This window comes from Myxocyprinus asiaticus, chromosome 18 (assembly GCF_019703515.2).
Source record: "Myxocyprinus asiaticus isolate MX2 ecotype Aquarium Trade chromosome 18, UBuf_Myxa_2, whole genome shotgun sequence".
NCBI lineage: Eukaryota > Metazoa > Chordata > Actinopteri > Cypriniformes > Catostomidae > Myxocyprinus > Myxocyprinus asiaticus.
Genome location: NC_059361.1, coordinates 45,835,963 through 45,857,032, shown reverse-complemented (window position 1 = coordinate 45,857,032; position 21,070 = coordinate 45,835,963). Strand labels below are relative to the sequence as shown.

At 36.6% G+C, this 21,070-nt stretch overlaps 2 protein-coding genes across 3 annotated transcripts; one reads left to right on the top strand and one right to left on the bottom strand.

The window, feature by feature from the left end:
- Positions 1-646: 646 nt before the first annotated feature.
- LOC127456165 (cytochrome c oxidase subunit 4 isoform 1, mitochondrial-like) lies at positions 647-8,387 on the bottom strand. Of its 2 annotated transcripts, none has more exons than XM_051724514.1 (5): positions 8,303-8,387; positions 7,078-7,154; positions 1,775-1,939; positions 1,551-1,682; positions 647-916 (listed from the first exon to the last, which is right to left on the bottom strand). In XM_051724514.1, exons 2-5 carry the CDS (start codon positions 7,151-7,153, stop codon positions 780-782), a joined length of 510 nt encoding a protein of 169 aa, XP_051580474.1. In that variant the 5' UTR covers position 7,154; positions 8,303-8,387; the 3' UTR covers positions 647-779. The 2 variants fall into 2 exon arrangements, with proteins under 2 accessions (XP_051580474.1, XP_051580473.1); XM_051724513.1 differs by lacking the exon at positions 8,303-8,387 and adding an exon at positions 8,237-8,258.
- Positions 8,388-12,657: 4,270 nt separating this feature from the next.
- On the top strand, positions 12,658-16,755 carry LOC127456162 (ER membrane protein complex subunit 8-like). Its single transcript, XM_051724508.1, has 5 exons — positions 12,658-13,143; positions 13,658-13,734; positions 13,821-13,890; positions 13,981-14,075; positions 15,996-16,755. Exons 1-5 carry the CDS (start codon positions 12,937-12,939, stop codon positions 16,153-16,155), a joined length of 609 nt encoding a protein of 202 aa, XP_051580468.1. The 5' UTR covers positions 12,658-12,936; the 3' UTR covers positions 16,156-16,755.
- Positions 16,756-21,070: the final 4,315 nt, after the last annotated feature.

Sequence of the window (21,070 nt, the reverse complement as noted above, 5' to 3'; positions counted from 1 at the left end):
AACCTATTTATGACGCCACAAACAGGACTTACTTAACTCGTCCACTATCTAAAAATGTCAGCTTGTTCATAACATCAGAATAGAACAAAACCATTTTATGACATCGCAGTGAGACAGAAAGAAAGTTCTAATTCACAATGTCATAACAGGACAAGACTTAACATCATGTGTCACTTTTCTTCAATTACATTATTCCACAAGAACATCTAGGCCATTAAGAGCGATTGATTCATTTTAATTGCCTTCCATTACTCACAAGTTCTATTAATTCCTTAGTTCCATTAATTGGCTGTATCACTCTACTCTCTCCTCTCCACCAATAGCTGGTGTGTAGTGAGCGTACTGGTGCACTATGGCTGCCGTCACCACATCCAAGTGGATGCTGCACACTGGTGGTGGTTGAGGAGAGTCCCCTTGTTCACTGTGTAAAGCGCTTTGAGTGTAGTGACAGAAAAGCACTATATAAAATGTAATGTTCAAATGTAACGTTCATAGTTGCATCAAAGCGCTTCTGAACAATAATTTTACAGAGAAGTAATGATTACATGTAAACCCAAGACGAATTCTGCTTACCATTTTACAGTTACAAGCATCTACAAATAATAATATTGCTTTTGTTTATATTAAGACAAAATGAGTCAAGAGCTATGGTTCATTCTGGAATTTTATTTTTTTTATCATACATGAGCCATAAGAGGAAGCAATCTTCCAAAATGTATTCAGAGGTAACTGTTTGTTGGTTGATTTACTGGAAATTGTGCACCAGACAGAACATTAATTTATTTCTTCCAAGCATTGTTTTCATAGTCCCATTTTGCAGAAAAGCCCTCGACAGGGTTGATCCTCATGTCCAGCATCCTCTGGACCTCCTTCTGCTTGTACTCTGGGTCAAAGGTATAGGGAACATCTCCATAAACTAAAAGCACACAGAACACATGCCATCATTTCATATTTCCAAGGATTTTATTTATTTCAAAGTATTATCATAGATGAGATGGTCAGCGTTGTGTACACCAGACTCAACAATAAGGATAGCCAGTGTAAAACAGATTCAGGCCAGTTGATGGAACTGTCACTTGATAAAGAGAACTAAAGCTAAGTAGTCTCTGGATTCTTTTCACCATATAATGAAAGTTTATTCGAAAAAGAGTCTTCCATTAAAGATTAGTCTCCCAACTAATATCTCATTACAAATGGATTTATAGCAGTCCAAACAAGATCTTACCATATTTAATGAAGTTCCTGATTGGTTACATTTTACCGCATAAATACCCATCTCTATGTCAGATTGGCCAATGTGCGTTTATGAATTGATACAGTTAATTTATAGCTGTAGAATTTCCAGCTAGTAGAGCAAATTAAAAGCCTAATTATTTGTTGAAAAATGAACACTTTTTTTTACGAGTTTTTTTTATGCTTTAACGTTCTGAAGTACTAGGGAAAATCTGAAGTACCAGTCCAAGTGGGTCACCAAAAAAATTATTATTGTTGAGCCCTCATGTATGAGGCACGTTGGCATGTTTAAGTATATATGACGAGCAAAAACTTACCATACTTCCTCTGCCACAAGACAACAAGGCCAGTTATCCCAATGAAAAAGAAAATTCCAGCAACTACTGATTTCCACTCGCCTGTTCCCCTCTCCATTTCAGCAAAGCTCTCCTTGAAGGTGATGCGATACACTGTAGATAAATATTTATAGAAGAAAATTAGTATAAAACAAGTATAAAACCTCAGAAAACAACTTGTTTTTAACAACAATTGTATGACACACATGCAATCTTCTCCTCCTTTGAAAGAGCAGCCCAGGAGCCCTTCTCCTTCTCCTTCAGGGACTTCTGCTCAGGACTCAGCTGCTGCACAAACTTAATGTCAGGCAGAGGGCTCTCTCGACGGTCGAAGTATGCTGGGAGTGTGTAGTCCTCCACCTTAGCAACTCCTGCAAGCACCATTCAAGCAGTCATTACACAATTCATGCAGAGCACACTTATATTTATTGGTTAAAGCAGGGGTTTTCAGAATCTTAAACAGTAATGTCAAGAATGAATAAATATTCATCCCCCTACTTTAATACTAGGTTGAACCACCTTTTGCATCTATTACAGCCATCAGTCTATTTGGACAAGTCCATCAACTTTGCACAACATGACAACATTATTAGCCCATTCCACCTTGCAAAATTGCTCAACCTGTACCAAGTTAGTTGGGCATCGGTGATTGACAGCAATTTTTGAGGTCTCTCCACAGATGTTCAACAGGGTTCAGGTCAGAACTGGGCCACTCAAGGACATACATTTTCTTGATTTTAAGCCACTCCAGTTTTGCTCTGGCTGTGTGCATTAGGTCATTGTCCTGCTGAAACAAGCTTCATCCCAATTTTACACTTTATGGCAGAGGGGAATAGGTTTTTATCTAAAATCTCAGTGTATTTTGCAGCATTCATTATCCCATCAATATTTACAAGATTGCCAGTCCCTGCTGCTGAAAAGCACCCCCATAACATGATGCAACTACCAGCGTGTTTCACTGTGTGGATGGTGTTATGTGGCTGAAGTGCATTGTTGGCACCACACATACCATTCAGTGTTTAAGCCAAAAAGTTCCACTTTAGTCTCATCAGACCACAAGACTTTCTGCCACATTTTTCGAGTATCTTCCAACTGATGCATTGCTAAGTCTTTACGGGCAAGCATGTGCTTTTTTTTTTTTTTTTTTTTTTTTTCAGCAAAGGCTTCTTTCTAGCCACTCTCCTGTGCAGCCCATTTGTGTTTAATAGTTTTGAGATTATTGGGCCATAGACATTATTTCCAGTCACAGTCACTGACTTCTGTGTCTTGGTTTTGCAGTAGCCTCTCTGACAAGTGCCATTCTGGAGTGGCTGTAGTTCCGTATTTCTTCCGCTTCTGTATGATGGACTGCACTAAGCTCTGAGCTAAGTTTATTACCTTTGAAATGGCCTTGTATCCTTTCCCAGATTTGTGCTTCTCCACAATTATATCCCTAACTTGTTTTAAATGCTCTTTTGTCTTCATTTTTGTTTGTTCAAAGGAAAATCCAGCCATACAGAGAGGGCTGGTATTTATGTTCATGAAGTAATTAAAAGCTGCTGATCCACTAATTTCCAACAGTAGTGGAGACTAGAGCAACAAATTGGATGTGTTTAAAAGACAATATCTTGCACCTGAGCAAGGTTAACCTAGTAATTACGAAGGGTATGAATACTTTTTTTATTCTCAATTTTTAGGTTTTAATTAAGAGGTATTGGACTTTTTTTTTTTTTTCATGATATACAATACTGTGTATCAGTTGGGGAACAAAGTCACACTTTAATATATTCTAAATTTGGAATCCGACACAAATTTTTAAAAACTGCACAGCTCAGAAATTAGAGTACTTTCTCAATGCACTGTAGCTCTGCCTCTGTCCCTCTATATAACATGTCATAGGCAGAATATTTGTACGAATGAACAAACAGTACCAGAGTTGGAGGAATAAACTCGCCATTTGTCTGGTAACTGCAGCATAATACATTAAATTTGCATTGTAAGAATGATATTCTAATGCTCGCTGACAATGTAAGAGACATGAGCAAATAAAATGGCAATCAGTGCCCTCTATAAGTATTTGTACAGTAAGACACTTTTCATAATTTGTGCTCTGTACCACAGTGGATTTGAAATGAAGCATCAATATGTGATTGAAGACTGTCAGCTTTTATTTGAAGGGATTTACATCCAAATTGGGTGAACGGTTTAGGAATTACAGCATTTTTTATACATAGACCCCACATTTATACAAAAGTAATTAGACAATCAAAAAAGGGCTCAAAAAGTTTCATGGCCAGGTGTAGGCTGTTCCCAGGTTATTTCATTAAAAATTAAGCAGTTAAAAAGATCTGGAGTAGGCAGGTAACGATACACAAATTTCATAATATGATTATAAAAAAAATAAAAAAAAGCTACATTTTTCTTCGCTAAAACTAATTCAAGGATTCATATAAATAAATGTATTTTAAATCTTAAATGACACAACAGTGTCTGACATTGGCAACAAAAAGCAGAGCTCTATAATAAAGTAACTTAAACAACAGCACTGCATTTATTTTGTTTGATTGTTAAAAAAAAAAAAAACATTTCATGCTTCATCATTTTTATTTGTATAGCACTCTTCACAATACACAGTTTCAAATCAGCTTTATAGAAAATCATGCCCTAAAGTCTTAAAGCCCCCAGTGAGCGAACTTAAGGTGATCGTAGCAAGAAAAAAAAAAAATCTCCTTTCAATGTTAGTTAGTGGAGAGAAAAAAAAAAAACTTGAGTAACCTGACCTTTGTCTTTATGATTTTCTTACACAGTCCAATATTATTTAGTAGTTTGAGCAAAAACCAACATGTATGACATTACATTTATCATTTGTTTTATTTACAAACGTTACCAAGAACAATTTCAAAATAAGCTAACTTCAACAAACTATTCATTTTCACCTAAAAGAAAAGCAATGAACAATATGCATTAATAAAAATGGAAAACAAAAATGACTTTAAAGTACGGATGTAATGGTATCATGGTATACCACGGTTTTAAAGAGAGTCGGTTATCAAACCGTTGACATTTATAATTCATGGTATTGCATTCACGGTATTATATTACAAGGAATGAAAGTTTCCATTTTAAATATCAGTTAAATTAAGAGAGAATCAGCTACATTTACACAGCATCATATAAACTTGATCAAATAAATCTCTAAATTGTGACATCATTCAACTGTTACTTCATTTTAAATGCCAAAGCCTGAACCTTTATTTCCCCCACCAAGCGGCTGAAGTCCGGGGTGTGGGGATATTTTGGTTATTTAAAAGACCTACAATGCACCAATGATGGTTAGCCAATTTGTAAACTTTGTCGAAAAAGTGTCGGCTCAGGCAGAGAACACTTCAAACCTGAAGAGCCACATCCGTGATCATCATCCCAAGGAATATGCGGAGATAAATGTAAGTGAAAATGCAGTATATAGGGTTATACAAGCCCAGATATACAAGATTTCTATAACTACCTGAATTTTCCAGAATATAAGTCACTTTTTTTAAATCATCTGAAAAGTCCTCCGATTTATAGTCTGAAGCGACTTATATATATATATAATTTATACATAATGTCGGCCGTACAAATGCACACATATCAAAGCATATATGCTTACACTCAAACAGACTAAGTCATAGAGATAGTAGGCGCGTTTTAAAAAGTGACCAATGCAGAATATTTTGCCTTTACAAAGTACTTTATGCAACCATTTTAAATATTCTGTCCATCATAACATTATTTTTCTAACAAACTCTAAGTTTCATCACACTCGTAGTAAAAAGATTCAGTCAGTGAACCATATAATTAATGCACAGCATAGAGGGTTTAAATATCATAATATGCACAGATAGACAGTGTCTAATGTTAGTGAATGAACAGAATACAACAGGCATACTGTTTTAGTCTCAGAGCAATTAGCGAGTCACTACACCACCATGAGGACTTAGAGCGCACTGAGAATTGGGCATTCCAAATTGGGGAGAAAAGAGGAGAACCCACAAAAATATTAAAATTAAACAGCTACTAATTTTAGCAAGGTACTTTAAATGAATATTCCAGGTTCAATACAAGTATAGCTCAATCGACAGCATTTGTGGCATAATGTTAATTTCGACTCTACCCTCCTTTTCTATAAAAGGTACTGTGATACCACTGTATTTTTTGTGAAGGTTATCGTGCTGTGATTATTTCATACCGTTACACCCCTACTTCAAAATAACCACAAAAATATTTGCTCTCAACCCAAGTTTACATAGAAACCAGTACTGATGGCATTAGGGTAACGTACATATATAAACCCTTGAGTCTTCATAAAGGCTATCACATTTTTATCATTTCACATGTTATTATTCAGAAAAACAAGTGGTGAAAACTGCCTTTTTATAAAATGTGCGATTTAACACATACTGGTCTGATAGGCTCGGAGTTCCTCGTATCTTTCCCCCATAAAAGCAGATCCTTTTTTTTTTTTTTTTGCATTTTTTTGCATTTGCATTACTCCACCAAGAGAAATCCATAAGAATCTAAATATTCGTCAAGCATCTCTCTTCACCTTGCAGCTGTTACTTTACACCAGGCCCATTCAACCGACGGCCCGCAGGCCAAATCCGGCACGTCTGAAATTTTCAGTGTGGCTCACGTGAGATTGTACGTTGTCTTGGGGGCTGTTTACTGCGAATGGGTTTTGGGTCTGTTGACACCATTTTTCAATTGCTCTCCTATGTAAACTTCTGCTATACGGACGTCGCACCACATCTTGATGATTTTACAGTGCTTAGTGCAGGAGCACTGCGTTTTTAGACGCTTTTAGAGGTTGCGTTACAAATAATCATCTTTCATTTTGACGAAGAGGGAAGATTAAAGTACTAAAATCATGACTGACTGACAAGCGCGAGTTCTGAGAAACAGAAAAGTTCTATTAATTAATTTGGTCAAGAAATTCAATTAAAAAAGTTCAAATCATTTTATCTACAGGGTGGCCTAAAAAAAACAGGGCCACTATGTTTGATTGCTCATATCTTAAAAATGCATAAAGGCATTTGCACGATTTTTGGCGTACTTCTATGACTTTTTGTAAACAACAAAATGTGATGTCATTGTAAGCAATTACTAAAACTCTTCTGGAATTACAAGTTGATACAAAAACAAGATTATTGATTTATTGATAAAATTATTGTTCAACTGAATGGATTGGTTTACTAATTTGCAGCTACATTTAAAAGAGAATAAAAGTGTGTGGGAATTCCAGCGTTATGAAAATGGAACTTGCGGGAATGTTTAAAATTGTGCGCAATACCCATAATCCAGCGCTGAATTTCAGGCCCTGCTTGGCTATTGTATAGGCCTATGCAACAATATAATATGCATATAAATCTACACAAAAAAAAAGGGAGGGAGGGAGGGGGCAGTCTTGTACATTCTGTCAGAGGGTGGGCTTATTGTAAAGACTTTGAAAACTACTGGGTTAAAGGAAGCACTGCATCGGCACGTAACTTACCATGTCCACCACGAAGGCAGACAGAAGTTGACAGGGCCCGTTTACCAACAACACGAAATGCTCTGGTTGCCAACATCCTGTGTGTAAAGAACAAGAGGACACAAATAACAAATGTGAATAAAATGTAAAAAATAATGTATTTCAGCAGGAACAGATTTGACCATGAAAACAGCCAGTCTAGAAGAGTTAGGTAATGTCAGCTTCATTCTGCCAGTGATTTCATCTGATGCATGGAAACTTTTCAGTCCTTCCAAGGTGCCCTTAATGTCAAAATGTCCATCCCTTTTTTCAACAGTCATACAGACTGAACCTAAAATCTTGATGTTGATTGAAGTTCATGTTATTTGTATACAATCAATACTAGTGCTGCTGTGAATATTGTTAGATATTTGCACAAAGATTTCCCAGGAACATATTAATTAGATTGGCTTGAAAAAAGCCAACCTACTGATCTACTATTAAAACGTATTATTATTATTATTATTATTCTGAGTAGTGATGCAGATACATTTAGTGTTTCTCACAGAAAAGTGATGTGACAGTTACTTAATTCTAAAATGTATTTATTTACAAAAACATTCATCCAAATTAAAGCAGTTTAATGAATGAATATTGCATTCGCAACTCAATTCTCACTACTCTTGAGTGCTTTTAAATGAGCTATGCCTACTTTTATTTTTACTCTATGTAGTTTTTAGTACAGGTACTTTTACCATACACTATATTTTTTGGTAAGCAACTACTTTTACTTTTTATTTTTCAGTACTCTTTCCACTCCTGATCATTACTCATTAAAGTAACTTGAAAATAAATGCTCCATAAATACCGTGATTTTTCAGTTCTATAGTATAGTATAGTAAGCATTAGCAAAAACAACACTTGTTCAGAACTGCCGGCTAACTGACATCGCAAGGTCATATCAACACAACAGACAGATAACCTTTAACACTAGAATACACGGAGTAACGTTAATAAACACGGCGACTGTGCATTATAATTTCTATTGTACCTGTCTGTGTTGTATTGTCAAGAATAAAGTACATGTGCTAAAACTCCAATCCAAACGCAGCAGACTCAATGTCACTAATACACCAATAAAAACACCCACACTCAGACTCATAACACATATAACAACATAAACAACAGCTCGGTAAATTACATGGTGAATATCCCTACAAATATGAGGATAGTTGTGCATGGACTAAATAAGTGTCTCCTCACAGACCTCGCGCCACCGGCCGGCCGTCCGTCGCTCTCTCGTGAAGGATAAGGAAGTGACGCGAGTTTAAAACACAGGCCGAGATGTGTGGCGAATTATGAAACATTTTTATAACATATTTTCCATTGTGCTTTTTAATATGGTTGGAAATACACAGGCGTTCAACGGTAAAATGCATATGTAAACGTTTTATTTAACGAGACAGCACACATAATAAATACAAGAGAAGATAAAGGAAAAATAATAGAATTGAAAAGAAAATCAAGGCTCTAAAGCGGGATAGATTCTCCTTTGCTTTGGTGTTCTTTACACCCTGCGATGCTTCCAAATACTGCTAAAATCTGATTTTAACCGTACCATCAGCATCTATCTACAATACAAATATGAGCAATAATATCACGGTCCATGTTGAAAAACACATGTCAAGTCAGTATCTTTTTTATTATTATTATTATTTATATGATTTGCTCGCACTGAAGTTATGTCAGTTCCACTGTGAAACTATAATCCCTTTAACAGCCATTTTGGCTCTAATCACTTCCGTGGAAGCGGAAACTTCTGATTCTGCATCAGCTTCCGGATGTGCACACACAGTTTCAGAGGCGTTATTTTATTTCTCACCGGTGTAGATCTGTTTCACACTCCGGGTTTTGGAAGTTAACGTTTGCAGGGTAAACTTTGACAGTGGTGAATGGGAGTGAATAGGAGATCACAGCATATATTATTTTCACTTACCCATTTGCTTCAAGACCAAAAGAAAAAATCCACTGTTACGTTTGAATGACTTTCCAGAAGGGTAAAAAAATGGATGGATTAAGGCAGTAAAATGGGAGAAGATGACAGGTTTACTGTCTCTGTCTTAGCAGCTGTAATCAAAACCCCCTCGCAGCTGTGGTAATTAGTTTTTTTAAACTGATTCCAGGGTAATATAACACAAAGCGTGATGTTATAAATGTACACTCAATATTTAAAAAATTTATAATATACATTTTTTTTATTTTTTTTACGAGATTTACGCTGATAAATAATGCGGAAACGCGTCATCACTGTCTGTGAAAAATGTCTATTCCGGCAACTCCAGTGATTGATAAATTGTGGTTTTTGTAATGTTTATCATGAAACGTCTTTACATTTATTTTGGCATTGCAATTATTCAGTTACACTATGGCAACATGTGCAGAAATGTATTATTGAGAATATTCCATATTCAAGAACATTTTCAATATTATGGGAAAATGTACTATTTGGCTTTACTGACTATCCAAAAGAAGATGAACAGCTTTTTCATTTAGTTAATCTTATCATAATTATACCAAATTTCATATCCATAAATCTAAATCAAGATGTACATTAACAATATTAGAGACTCTTTCAATAAGAAAGCATTAAAACTATGAGTATTTGCGAGCTTTACAATATATTTATTTACATTTTCTTATGACACTTTTATGTATAGTTTTCTTTCATCCCTGGCTTTTTTCTGTTCAGTTATTCACTTCTTTTTTGTTATTGTTTCCTTTTTTACATACTTCTGTATATTTATATTGTAAAATGCATATCTTATTGTATAATATTTATTGTTATATTTACACAATTGTAAATGTTACTGTTTACTAAAAAAAATAAATTAAAAAAAACTCCAGTGATTGATATATTTAGACGTCAAATGATTGGACGAAAGTTGTCTATACGTCCCCAGACTTCTGATTGGATGGTTATCGATTCTATAACTTCTGGCACTTTGTCTTTCCAACAGTAGAACAACTATTTGTGTTTTTCTTTTTATTAAAAGCAAATGGCTGAATAAATGTACTGGAAAGAAAATATTTATATGTGACATCACTTTGTCCTGAACAATAATGAGTGATATGAATGTTGTTGTTTTTTTTTTTTTTGTTTGTTTTTTTGACAAACCGATTTTGCCTGGCTCCCACATCTGTAGTTTCACTGTATGACAAATATAAGAATATAAAATATCAACCACTACTTCCCATGAGAGAATATGTATTTTTTTGTAATGAACTATTTCAGACTTTTCTGAGAATGCTGTGGAAAAGAAATACATTATTACGTATAGATGGAATGTGAAGAAATTCAGTTTTAGACAGAAAGAAGACCATATGGAAAATTTTATTTTTATACTGAAAAAAAATGTAGATAGTTTATTTTTTTTATTTTTTTTCGAAGTCCTGACTGCAATATTAATAAGTACAGTGAATTGATGCACATCCACCATTGGAAGCAAAATTTAAAGCAAACTTGAACTGATTTAATAATTATTATAATTTTAAGACAGCAAGGTTGGAAAACAATATTTTTAATTCACAGTTGACAGTGTATTTCACACGTTCTGTAAGCTAAGAAATATAAAAAACTTCAATTATTTCTTACCATATTCCTAGAAACAGAAAAAAAATGTAGTCCTTTTTCTACCGTAAATCTACAAGTTCACTTTCACTTTAGTAAAACAAAAGGACTTAAATATTGATCCGTTTCTCACCCACACCTATCATATCACTTCAGAAGACATGGATTTAACCACTAGAGTCTTGTGGATTAATTTTATGCTGCCTTTATGTGCTTTTTGGAGATTCTGAGTTTTAGTCACCATTCACATGCATTGTTTGGACCTACAGAGCTGAGATATTCTTCTAAAAAAAAATCTTCATTCGTGTTCAGCAGAAGAAAGAAAGAAGAAAGAAAGTCATACTAATGGCTTTTAATAAAAAGAAAAACACAAATAGTTGTTCTACTGTTGGAAAGACAAAGTGCCAGAAGTTATAGAATCGATAACCATCCAATCAGAAGTCTGGGGACGTATAGATAACTTTCGTCCAATCATTAGACGTCTAAATATATCAATCACTGGAGTTTTTTTTAATTTATTTTTTTTAGTAAACAGTAACATTTACAATTGTGTAAATATAACAATAAATATTATACAATAAGATATGCATTTTACAATATAAATATACAGAAGTATGTAAAAAAGGAAACAATAACAAAAAAGAAGTGAATAACTGAACAGAAAAAAGCCAGGGATGAAAGAAAACTATACATAAAAGTGTCATAAGAAAATGTAAATAAATATATTGTAAAGCTCGCAAATACTCATAGTTTTAATGCTTTCTTATTGAAAGAGTCTCTAATATTGTTAATGTACATCTTGATTTCATTTAGCAAAACCATAAAGTTAGGTTTTACGCTGATGAATTTAGATTTATGGATATGAAATTTGGTATAATTATGATAAGATTAACTAAATGAAAAAGCTGTTCATCTTCTTTTGGATAGTCAGTAAAGCCAAATAGTACATTTTCCCATAATATTGAAAATGTTCTTGAATATGGAATATTCTCAATAATACATTTCTGCACATGTTGCCATAGTGTAACTGAATAATTGCAATGCCAAAATAAATGTAAAGACGTTTCATGATAAACATTACAAAAACCACAATTTATCAATCACTGGAGTTGCTGGAATAGACATTTTTCACAGACAGTGATGACGCGTTTCCGCATTATTTATCAGCGTAAATCTCGTAAAAAAAAAAAGTATATTATACATTTTTTAAATATTGATTGTACATTTATAACATCACGCTTTGTGTTATATTACCCTGGAATCAGGGTAATATAATGACATCTGGGATGGCATGAGGGTGAGTAAATGATGAGAGTGTTTTTATTTTGGGGTGAACTATTCCTTTGTTCTAATTGTTAATTTGAAATATTATTCTTTTTAATAAACATGTAATTTACATGACTTTTAATGTCTTGATATTAAGTTTGCTGCCCAAACACACATCTTGCTAATTTGCTACACATCATGATAATTTAATTTAAGTTTAAACACTCTACCTATAGTTAAACGTTCTGAATTGTTAAAAACTAATTGCAGACTTAATTAATGATAAGAAGTTAAATAAAAGAAGTGACAAATTATGTTACATATCGGATATTTAGCTGTTTGGAATATATTGTATAGTAAATAGGTCTCTCAGTTGTATATGAGAGAAAAGAGTAAACACACACACACACACACACACACACACACACTGGAAGCTGCGATGTTACATCGCCCCCATTATAATATTAATCGACAAAGCTGTAAACAGTTTATTTAAATGCATGTGATAATTTTGTCTTGTCTAATGTTAACCATTTAAAATTTGCATTGAACTTCGAACTTAGTGGTTGTTTGTTTTTTCTGCAACTCATCCGATATGATGTTACTCTGTTTACTATGATTACTATGATTACTAAGGCTATATGAACGACTTCTCAACTGGCCAATCGTAGACCGCTTGTAAGTAGCTCTTAGTAGCCAATCCGAACGCAGGAAGCGGGACCTGCGAGAATACGGGGGAAACGCGTTTCAGAGGGACAGCGAACAACAGCCGGTCGGTTCAGAATTAGCAGTGCATGTCAGAGCCGGAATGGCGCGGTTGTTGACGTGTAGTAAATGAGCGAGCAGCGTGTTAAAGGGGTTTTAATCAGGCGCAGTAGTTTATAGACAGTATACGCAGAGTTAATGACGCTTTATTTATTCAAGCACACCAACACATTCAAATAAAGGCGCCTGTAAAGAGTTTTTGTTGAAGAACAGGACATTCGATTACAGTGAGATCTGTGGACATGCCTTTAAAGTTGACCACTCAAGCGTACTGTAAGATGCTGCTGCACGCCGCTAAATATCCTCACTGCGCAGTGAACGGGCTGCTGGTGGCCGAGAAACACAAGCGGAAGGACAGCACGAGAGACGCGGTGCTGTGTGTGGACTGTGTGCCGCTCTTCCACGGGGTTCTGGGACTAGCGCCCATGCTGGAGGTGGCACTCACACTGGTGAGACGATACTGCAATCATAAATGTTTACTGTGCAGAGAATCTGTCTGAATCAAAATTATTAAAAAAATAAAAAATCCTTATACAGTAATCACGCACGTCTGGACATGGAAACATCATGGGTGCAGTGGGGACACAATCTCATGGCGTTCACCTTATGGGATTCAAGCCAGCAACCTTCTGATTACTAAACCTAACTGCACCAAAGCACCTCAGAATGAGTTGGTCACCTGCGTATATCAAGTTGTGATGCTGGTGTGCCCACCAGACTTAAGTAGCCTAACCATCAGTTTTTCTCTGGTCAACAAAGTAAACCAGCTAGGTTTTGCTGGTGAGCTGCATGGCTGTGTGTTGGTCCACCTGCCAGATAAGCAACCAGCATATACCAGCCTTCCTGGAGCAACAAAATGTATGATTTTTTCAACCTGGCCATGACCATCCCTGTAATCAGTGTAAAGTTCACAGTCTGCTGACCCTACTGCTTATTCACTAGGTCTGATGTGTCTTTCCTCAGATTGACACATGGTGCAAAGAGAACAAATATGTCATCGCTGGCTATTATCAAGCAAATGAGCGTATTAAGGAGGCCAGGTAGGAATTTTTGGTATATCCTGTGTTTTGTGTGATTGGTCAGTGTCTGCATGTGGCATGTGTTGTGATCTTTGAAACTCTTTCAGACCAAACCAGGTGGCTGAGAAGGTCGCCGCCAGAATATCTGAAAACTTCAGTGAAGCCGCAATGATCATGGTAATTTACATGTAGTGAGCCATTTAAGTTGTCAGTGTTACAACCATCTCAGTTGAGCAGAGTAAAACTGCATTGTTTATCATCCTTCAGTTGGACAACAGCAGATTCACAATGGACTGCTTTGTACCTGTCCTGGTCATCTATGATCACCATGACAACAAGTGGAAGTGCAGAGAGCCAAGCACGTGAGTACAGTTCACCTTTAAAAATTTCGTCCAAGAAATAGTTCACCCAGAAAAGAAAATTGTCATAATTTACTCAAACTTATGTTGTTCCAAACCAGTATGTCTTTCTTCTGTGGAACATGTCCATATAGGGAAAGTGGATGTCTCCCATGTCTTCTGAATTTATACGATAGCTTTGTGTGAGGAACAGTTCCAACTTTAATCTGTTATTCACTGAAAATCTTTCTCTCCCTCAGAGCTTTCAAATCTCACTTTTTTTTAATTTTTTTTTTAGATAAAGCAGCATACCCATGATATTGTTTTCAGTACTCCTTTTCAAACTTTGTGTTACAAACTCTAAAAGCAGTGTTTTGAAGTTTGCAAAACAGAATGTCTAAATTTGACACTGACATTCCCACATGAATGGGAAAGGCATTTGTATTGAAATGTGTATTTTTTTGCTTTAAATACTACTTGAAACTAGTTTATTCAATTATATGTATTTTGAACTTTTCTTCTTCTAAAATTGCATAGAAATGTAAATTGACAATTTAATTGAAAATGGGTATACATTAAAGCAGCACAGTATTGCTGCAATACTGCACAAATGTACTGGTATTTGTTCTTACCAATCTATACTAGGCAATTTAGATAAAACATTCATTGTAAAGTTGCTGTGCAAAGAAACACAAAAAGTCCAGAATGTTCTCTCTTTCTAGTAGCATACGGAAGTCATTTATTTTAGTAATTTGGTTAGTTTGGACAGTCCTTTTCAATAAACCAATGCAAAAAAATCAGCTTCCAAAAACTACATGTTGAGGGTAAAGACATTCTAAAAGAGTCATTGCAGTCGTTACCCTCGCGCTTCTCTGCCTCTGCTTGCTCGGTTTTAAAGCTGTGTGCAGAAAACTCAAGTGTAGCAAACTTGACAGCTCTTACCCAATAGACTGTTAGGTCTAAATGTAAGGTGAAGTGTGTAATTTCTGCGCCAATAACATAAAAAAATGGAATTGCCAAAATTATTATTGTTTTGAAACAGTTTTCCCAACCACTCCGGCTGTCTTGCATTGGTCGAAAGCAGATAGAGTCACCCCAAACTCACACCATTGGTGTAGTCCACGTCAGGACAGTCAAACAGATAGCATCACAGAGCCATTGTGTTTAGACTTTACAGGAAAATCAACCAACAAATGGCTTAGACTTTTTTTGAAATTGAGTCTAGAATGTGTTTTGAATTATGAGGCTTTAGTGTTCAGCTATAGTGTTCTGTTTAATGTGCTTTTTTTATGTGTCCCTATTTTCTATGTAACATGTAAGTCTCATACACTCACTGAAAACTTTATTAGGTACATCTGTACATCTACTTATTCATGCGATTATCTAATCAGCCAATCATGTGGCAGCAGTGCATAAAATCATTCAGATACGGGTCAGGAGCTTCAGTTAATGTTCACATCTACCATCAGAATGGGGAAAAAATGTGATCTCAGTGATTTGGACCATGGCATGATTGTTGGTGACAGATGGGCTGGTTTGAGTATTTCTGTAACTGCTGATCTCCTGGGATTTTCACGAACAACAGTCTCTAGAATTTACTCAGAATGGTGCCAAAAACCATAAAAACATCCAGTGAGTGGCAGTTCTGCTGATGGAAACGCCTTGTTGATGAGAGAAGTTAACGGAGAATGGCCAGACTCGTTCAAGCTGACAGAAAGGCTACAGTAACTCAGATAACCACTCTGTATACAATTACAGTGAGCAGAATAGCATCTCAGAAACGCGTCGAACTTTGAGGCGGATGGGCTACAACAGCAGAAGACCACGTCGGCCACTTTATTAGGACCATAGTGTTCCTAATAAAGTGCTCAGTGAGTGTATGTCACTGTGTATGACTTTCTGGGCTGCTTTCTGGGCATTTCTCTAATGTTGTCTGAATTGCAGTGACTGCTTTGAGGACTGGGTGGAAGCGCAGAAGATCACCTCTGCCCTTTTAGAGAATAAATCATACGAGAACCTTGTAGACTTTGACAACCATCTGGATGACTTGAGAAATGACTGGACCAACCCTGAGATCAACAAATCTGTGCTGCATCTCTGCTGAAGTGTCCAGAGGTCCTGTTCACAAAAAGAACCATTGGCGCCTAAATGGGATGCATATGTGAACTGTATTGAGTACTTTAAGCGACCTGCTCTTTCTCACAGGGAATAACATACTAAACAGAAAGTAAACAGGACATTATAAGTGCTTTGTCCCCATGTTTGAAAAGACAGAGTGACTTTGACTTAACCGAGTCTGATGTCAGAAAGGTTTTATACATGTTTTCATGTAGTAACTTGCATCATGTAGATTAATGTACAATTTGGATGCTACATGTTATTTTACTTAACTAGGCTAATTATAATAATTATGCTTTGCCCCCCCCCCCCCCCCCAAGTATTACAAAATTGCATAACTTATTGGTAAAAGGATTACATTTGAACAACAGATATCGTCATTTAATTTCTTAAGTACTTAAATGCTCATGTTTTTCTTCATTGTACAAATTAATTATAATTAAAATTTCCCTAAGAGATTGCTTTTATGAATGAAAAAGTTCAGTAATATTTGCTAATGTTAGATTAATTGTTTTGTTTTTTGTGAATATAAAATAGACCTTTAAGTAGGAGAACTTAAGTGATTAAAAAGTTTTATAAAAATTCATTTAAATGTGTATTTTTCAAATCACCTCAAACAGCCTCTCACTGAGCATGTCATGAAAAATCATTATAAACATCCATAATGAGACATTTCATTGAAACAAAATTCTTCATCATACAGGCAAACTATATATCAACTCAGCTCCAACAAGTATTTGGACACAAAGTAATTTTAAACATTTTCAAGCAAAACAGAAGGTTGATAAAACAATATATATACTGTATACTGTTCAAAATGAATTATAACACTTTATGGTGATCAAAGGATAGTGGAACATGTCCATGGGATACTGTAGGTGAGCCCACATGAACTACATTTGTGGTTACTCTGCTAGGACACCTGTGTGAACCTGACAGGACTTCATACATCCACTAAAGTCACTGAACACCAGATGATTAAAGGTGCACTCAGTAATTTTTCCTCATATAAAACATTTTACTTCTAAAGAAATGCATAGTAATTTTGAAACATGTTTAAAATCATGACCACTCATGTGACATGAAGCGTTCAGTCATATCAGTAACCTTATAAAAGCTCTTTTATTCTACATGAAGCAGGGGCACCTCATGGGGGCAGCCATGATAGCATCACACTACAAGTTGAATAATACGTGCTTGCTTAATCTCAGTAACTCTTCTCTTATTGGACAATCTCATTAATGGATTAAACTAATCCTGTTTACTGTGCATAGTGAAGTTCTACAATGGCATTGGTAACTAAAAACTACAGTGTTTGAATGATGCAGCATCCAAGCCACTAGGTGTCAGTGTAAGCTGTACATCGAAATTTACTGAGTGCACATTTAAAGGTCCATTGCAAAAATGGCTCAGAAAACAAAAGTTAGTTCTGAATAAAACTCTAGCAGCAGCATGTCTTTGCTTTGATACTCTTATTGTTATGATGAACAACAACTGCAAGTTTCCGGAATTACCATTAGAGGTAGTTAGGGTTCAGAGAAAAATCGGCAGCTGGCAGCAGGAAGCACCTGTCGATGGCAGCCAGAAGTACCTGTGAAAATAACCAGGGGCCGGATTCACAAAAAAGCTCTTAAGAAAAACAAGAAAGTTCAAAGGATAAATTATACAAAGTTTGTAAGAATGTTCCTAAGTGTAATTCTTGAAAAATTCTAAAGAGATTCTTTTTCTTAAGAACATCTTTTTTTTCTTCTTCTTAAGAATAAATTACATTAGCCATGTTCACACATGCAACCAGATAAATTACAGGAAAATTGTTGGGTTGCCTTTACTGTTAAATGTACCAAATGTGCTGTTCACACATACCATCAATAACAAAATGTATAGGTAATGATACAACTTTGCATTAAGGTAAATTGCCAGAGCAAAATCGACCAGTATTTTCAAAAGAGTCTAAATCTAAACTGGAAATTGTGCATAACTTTCTGTAAAAGGCTGTATGTGTGAACGTGACTATTGTCTGATCAAACTAGCATGCTCATGAGGTTGCCTTGTAACAAATTGAATACTTAAAAACTGGTAAATCATAACCATATACACCGATAAGCCAAAACATTATGACCACCTGCTTAATATGCTGTTGGTCCTCTGCATGCCAAACCAGCACCGACCTGCCGGGGCATTGACTACAAGACCCCTGAAGGTATCCTGTGGTATCTGGCACCAAGACATTAGCAGCAGATCCTTCACGTCCTGTAAGTTGCGAGGTGGAGCTGCCGTGGATCAGAACTGTTGGTCCAGCACATCCCACAGATGTTCAATCGGATTGAGATCTGGGGTTATTTGGAGTCCAGGGCAACACCTTGAACTTTTCATCATGTTCCTCAAACCATTCCCGAACAATGTTTGCAGTGTGGCAGGGCTTATCATCCTGCTTAAAGAGGCCACTGGTAGGTGGCACTTGTCAAACTGGAGTGGTGGTGGTGTAGTGGGCTAAAGCACATAACTTGTAATCAGAAGGTTGCTGGTTCAATCCCCACAGCCATCACAATTGTGTCCTTGAGCAAGGCACTTAACTCCAGGTTGCTCCAGGGGGACTGTCCCTGTAATAAGTGCACTATAAGTCTCTTTGGATAAAAGCATCTGCCAAATGCATAAATGTAAATGTAAAATGTAAACTGACGTCCACATGAATGGCCGGACCCTGGGTTTCCCAGCAGAACATTACCCAGAGCATCACACTCCCACCACTGGCTTGTCGTCTTCCCACAGTGCATCCTGCTGCCATATCTTCCCCAGGTAAACAGCACACACATACACGGCCGTCCATGTGATGTAAAAACAAAATGGGACTCATCGGACCAGGTAACCTTCTTCCACTGCTCCAAGGTCCAGTTCCGACGCTCACATGCCCATTGTAGGCACTTTTGACAGTGGACAGGGGTCATCAGGGGCACTCTGACCAGTCTGCAGCTATGCAGCCCCATACGCAGCAGGGTGCGATTCACTGTGTGTTGTGACACATTCCTCCCGTAACCATCATTCAAATTTTCTGTGACTAGTGCCACAGTAGAATTTCTGTCGGGTCGGACCAGATGGGATAGCCTTTGGTGCCCTTGCACATCGATGTTCCTTGGGTGCCCAACACCCTGTCGCCATTTTGTGGTTTATCCCTCCTTGGACCACTGTCAGTAGGTACTCAACACTACTGACCGGGAGCACCCCACAAGCCTTGCCATTTCAGAGATGCTCTGACTTAGTCATCTGGCCACAACAATCTGGACTTTGTCAAAGTTGCTTAGGTCTTTACTCCTGCTCATTTCTCCTGCATTCAACACGTTGACTACGAGAACTGATTGTTTGCTTACCATTTAATCTACCCAGACCTTGACACATGGCCTTGTTAGGAGTTGATCAACGTTATTCGCTTCACCTGTGAGTGGTCAGAATATTTTGGCTCATAAGTGTATGTATCTATCTATTTAACTTTTTTTTAAGTAGCAAGCACCTTGCAATATTTTTTTTAATGTAAAGTGCATGAGATGTGTTAATGACATTAACCGTCAGAGGAATTTACTTGCTTGGTACTATTTGACAACTTTAAATTGACATGGCGGAAAAGACAGTGTCAGTAGACAAGAGCTGATGGTTCTTGTTGAGGAAATTACTGCAAGGAAAAGTTATCATTAAGAAGCTTGATAATTATATCACATCGGAAAGTAAGAGGCATGGGAAAGAGTGGCGTAGGACAGTCTCAGCTTTCTAATGATATTATTATGTTTCTATGGACTTGAAAGGACATGAAAAAAAGAGCGCTATGCAGTGCATCCATTTAAATTGACAAGCATGATTGGTCACCACATTGAAGGTATATTTCACCCAACAATGAAAATTCAGTCATTGTTTACGCACCCCAATGTTGTTATAACCCTATATGACTTTCTTTCTTTTTCTTACACCAAGGGGAAATTGTGAAAAAATGTTGTTCTCGGTGATGTCATACAATGGCAGTTTATGGTGACCACATCTTCAAGCTTCAAAAGGACACAAAAGTATAATTCAGAAGTCTAATAAACTATTCCATGAGACTCATGATTGTTATGAAAGCATACGAAAAGGTTTGGTGTGAAACAAACCGAAATCTAATGTATTACTTTGTTCACTGACTGTTATTCTCCTGTGAGTGTTCATGAGTTTGCTCGCGAGCTTTAGAGCTCTTTGCACGAGAGCAACAGTAGTTATGCAGCATGTGCGAGATGGGGCATTCAAGTGAAAAATCTTTTTTTTTTTTTAGCTTCAGCAGGACCACCCACGATATTAACAACAAAAAACACAACATAGCTGAACACATACCAGAGAACAGAACTTACAAACATGTCTGAAGAGTTTGTAGTGGAAGAATAGATGCATTTTAATTAACAGCCTTATTTGACTGAACCAGAATCTGAAATCAAAAAGTGTGATGGAGGAGGCTGAAGGTAGCAACCAGTACCGCCGCTCCCTATATGCATATTACATAGTCTGCACAGGGCACCAACTCCCTAGGGGGGCTCCATCTTACCCAAAGGGGGCACGAGAAATTTTAAACTCCACCAGCATGTTATACCTTATTCAAGGACCCGAAAGCAGTCGCTGAACACAGACAATCGCCTCGTGCTTGCACCACGCATCACATTTTGGATAGGTGCCAGTTCATAACGGACGGGGTTACTGTGCTCAGTGCCAAATATAGAAACATGGTGACCCCCCAACACTGCACATTTTGTATATCTTCCTTTTCTGACACACCCAATTCAGGTCTTGGAGTCTCCACTAACGAGCTGATGAGTTGAATCAGGTGTGTTTGATTAGGGAGATATCCAAAATGTGTAGTGTTGAGGGGCCTTCAGGAAAAGGGTTGGAAA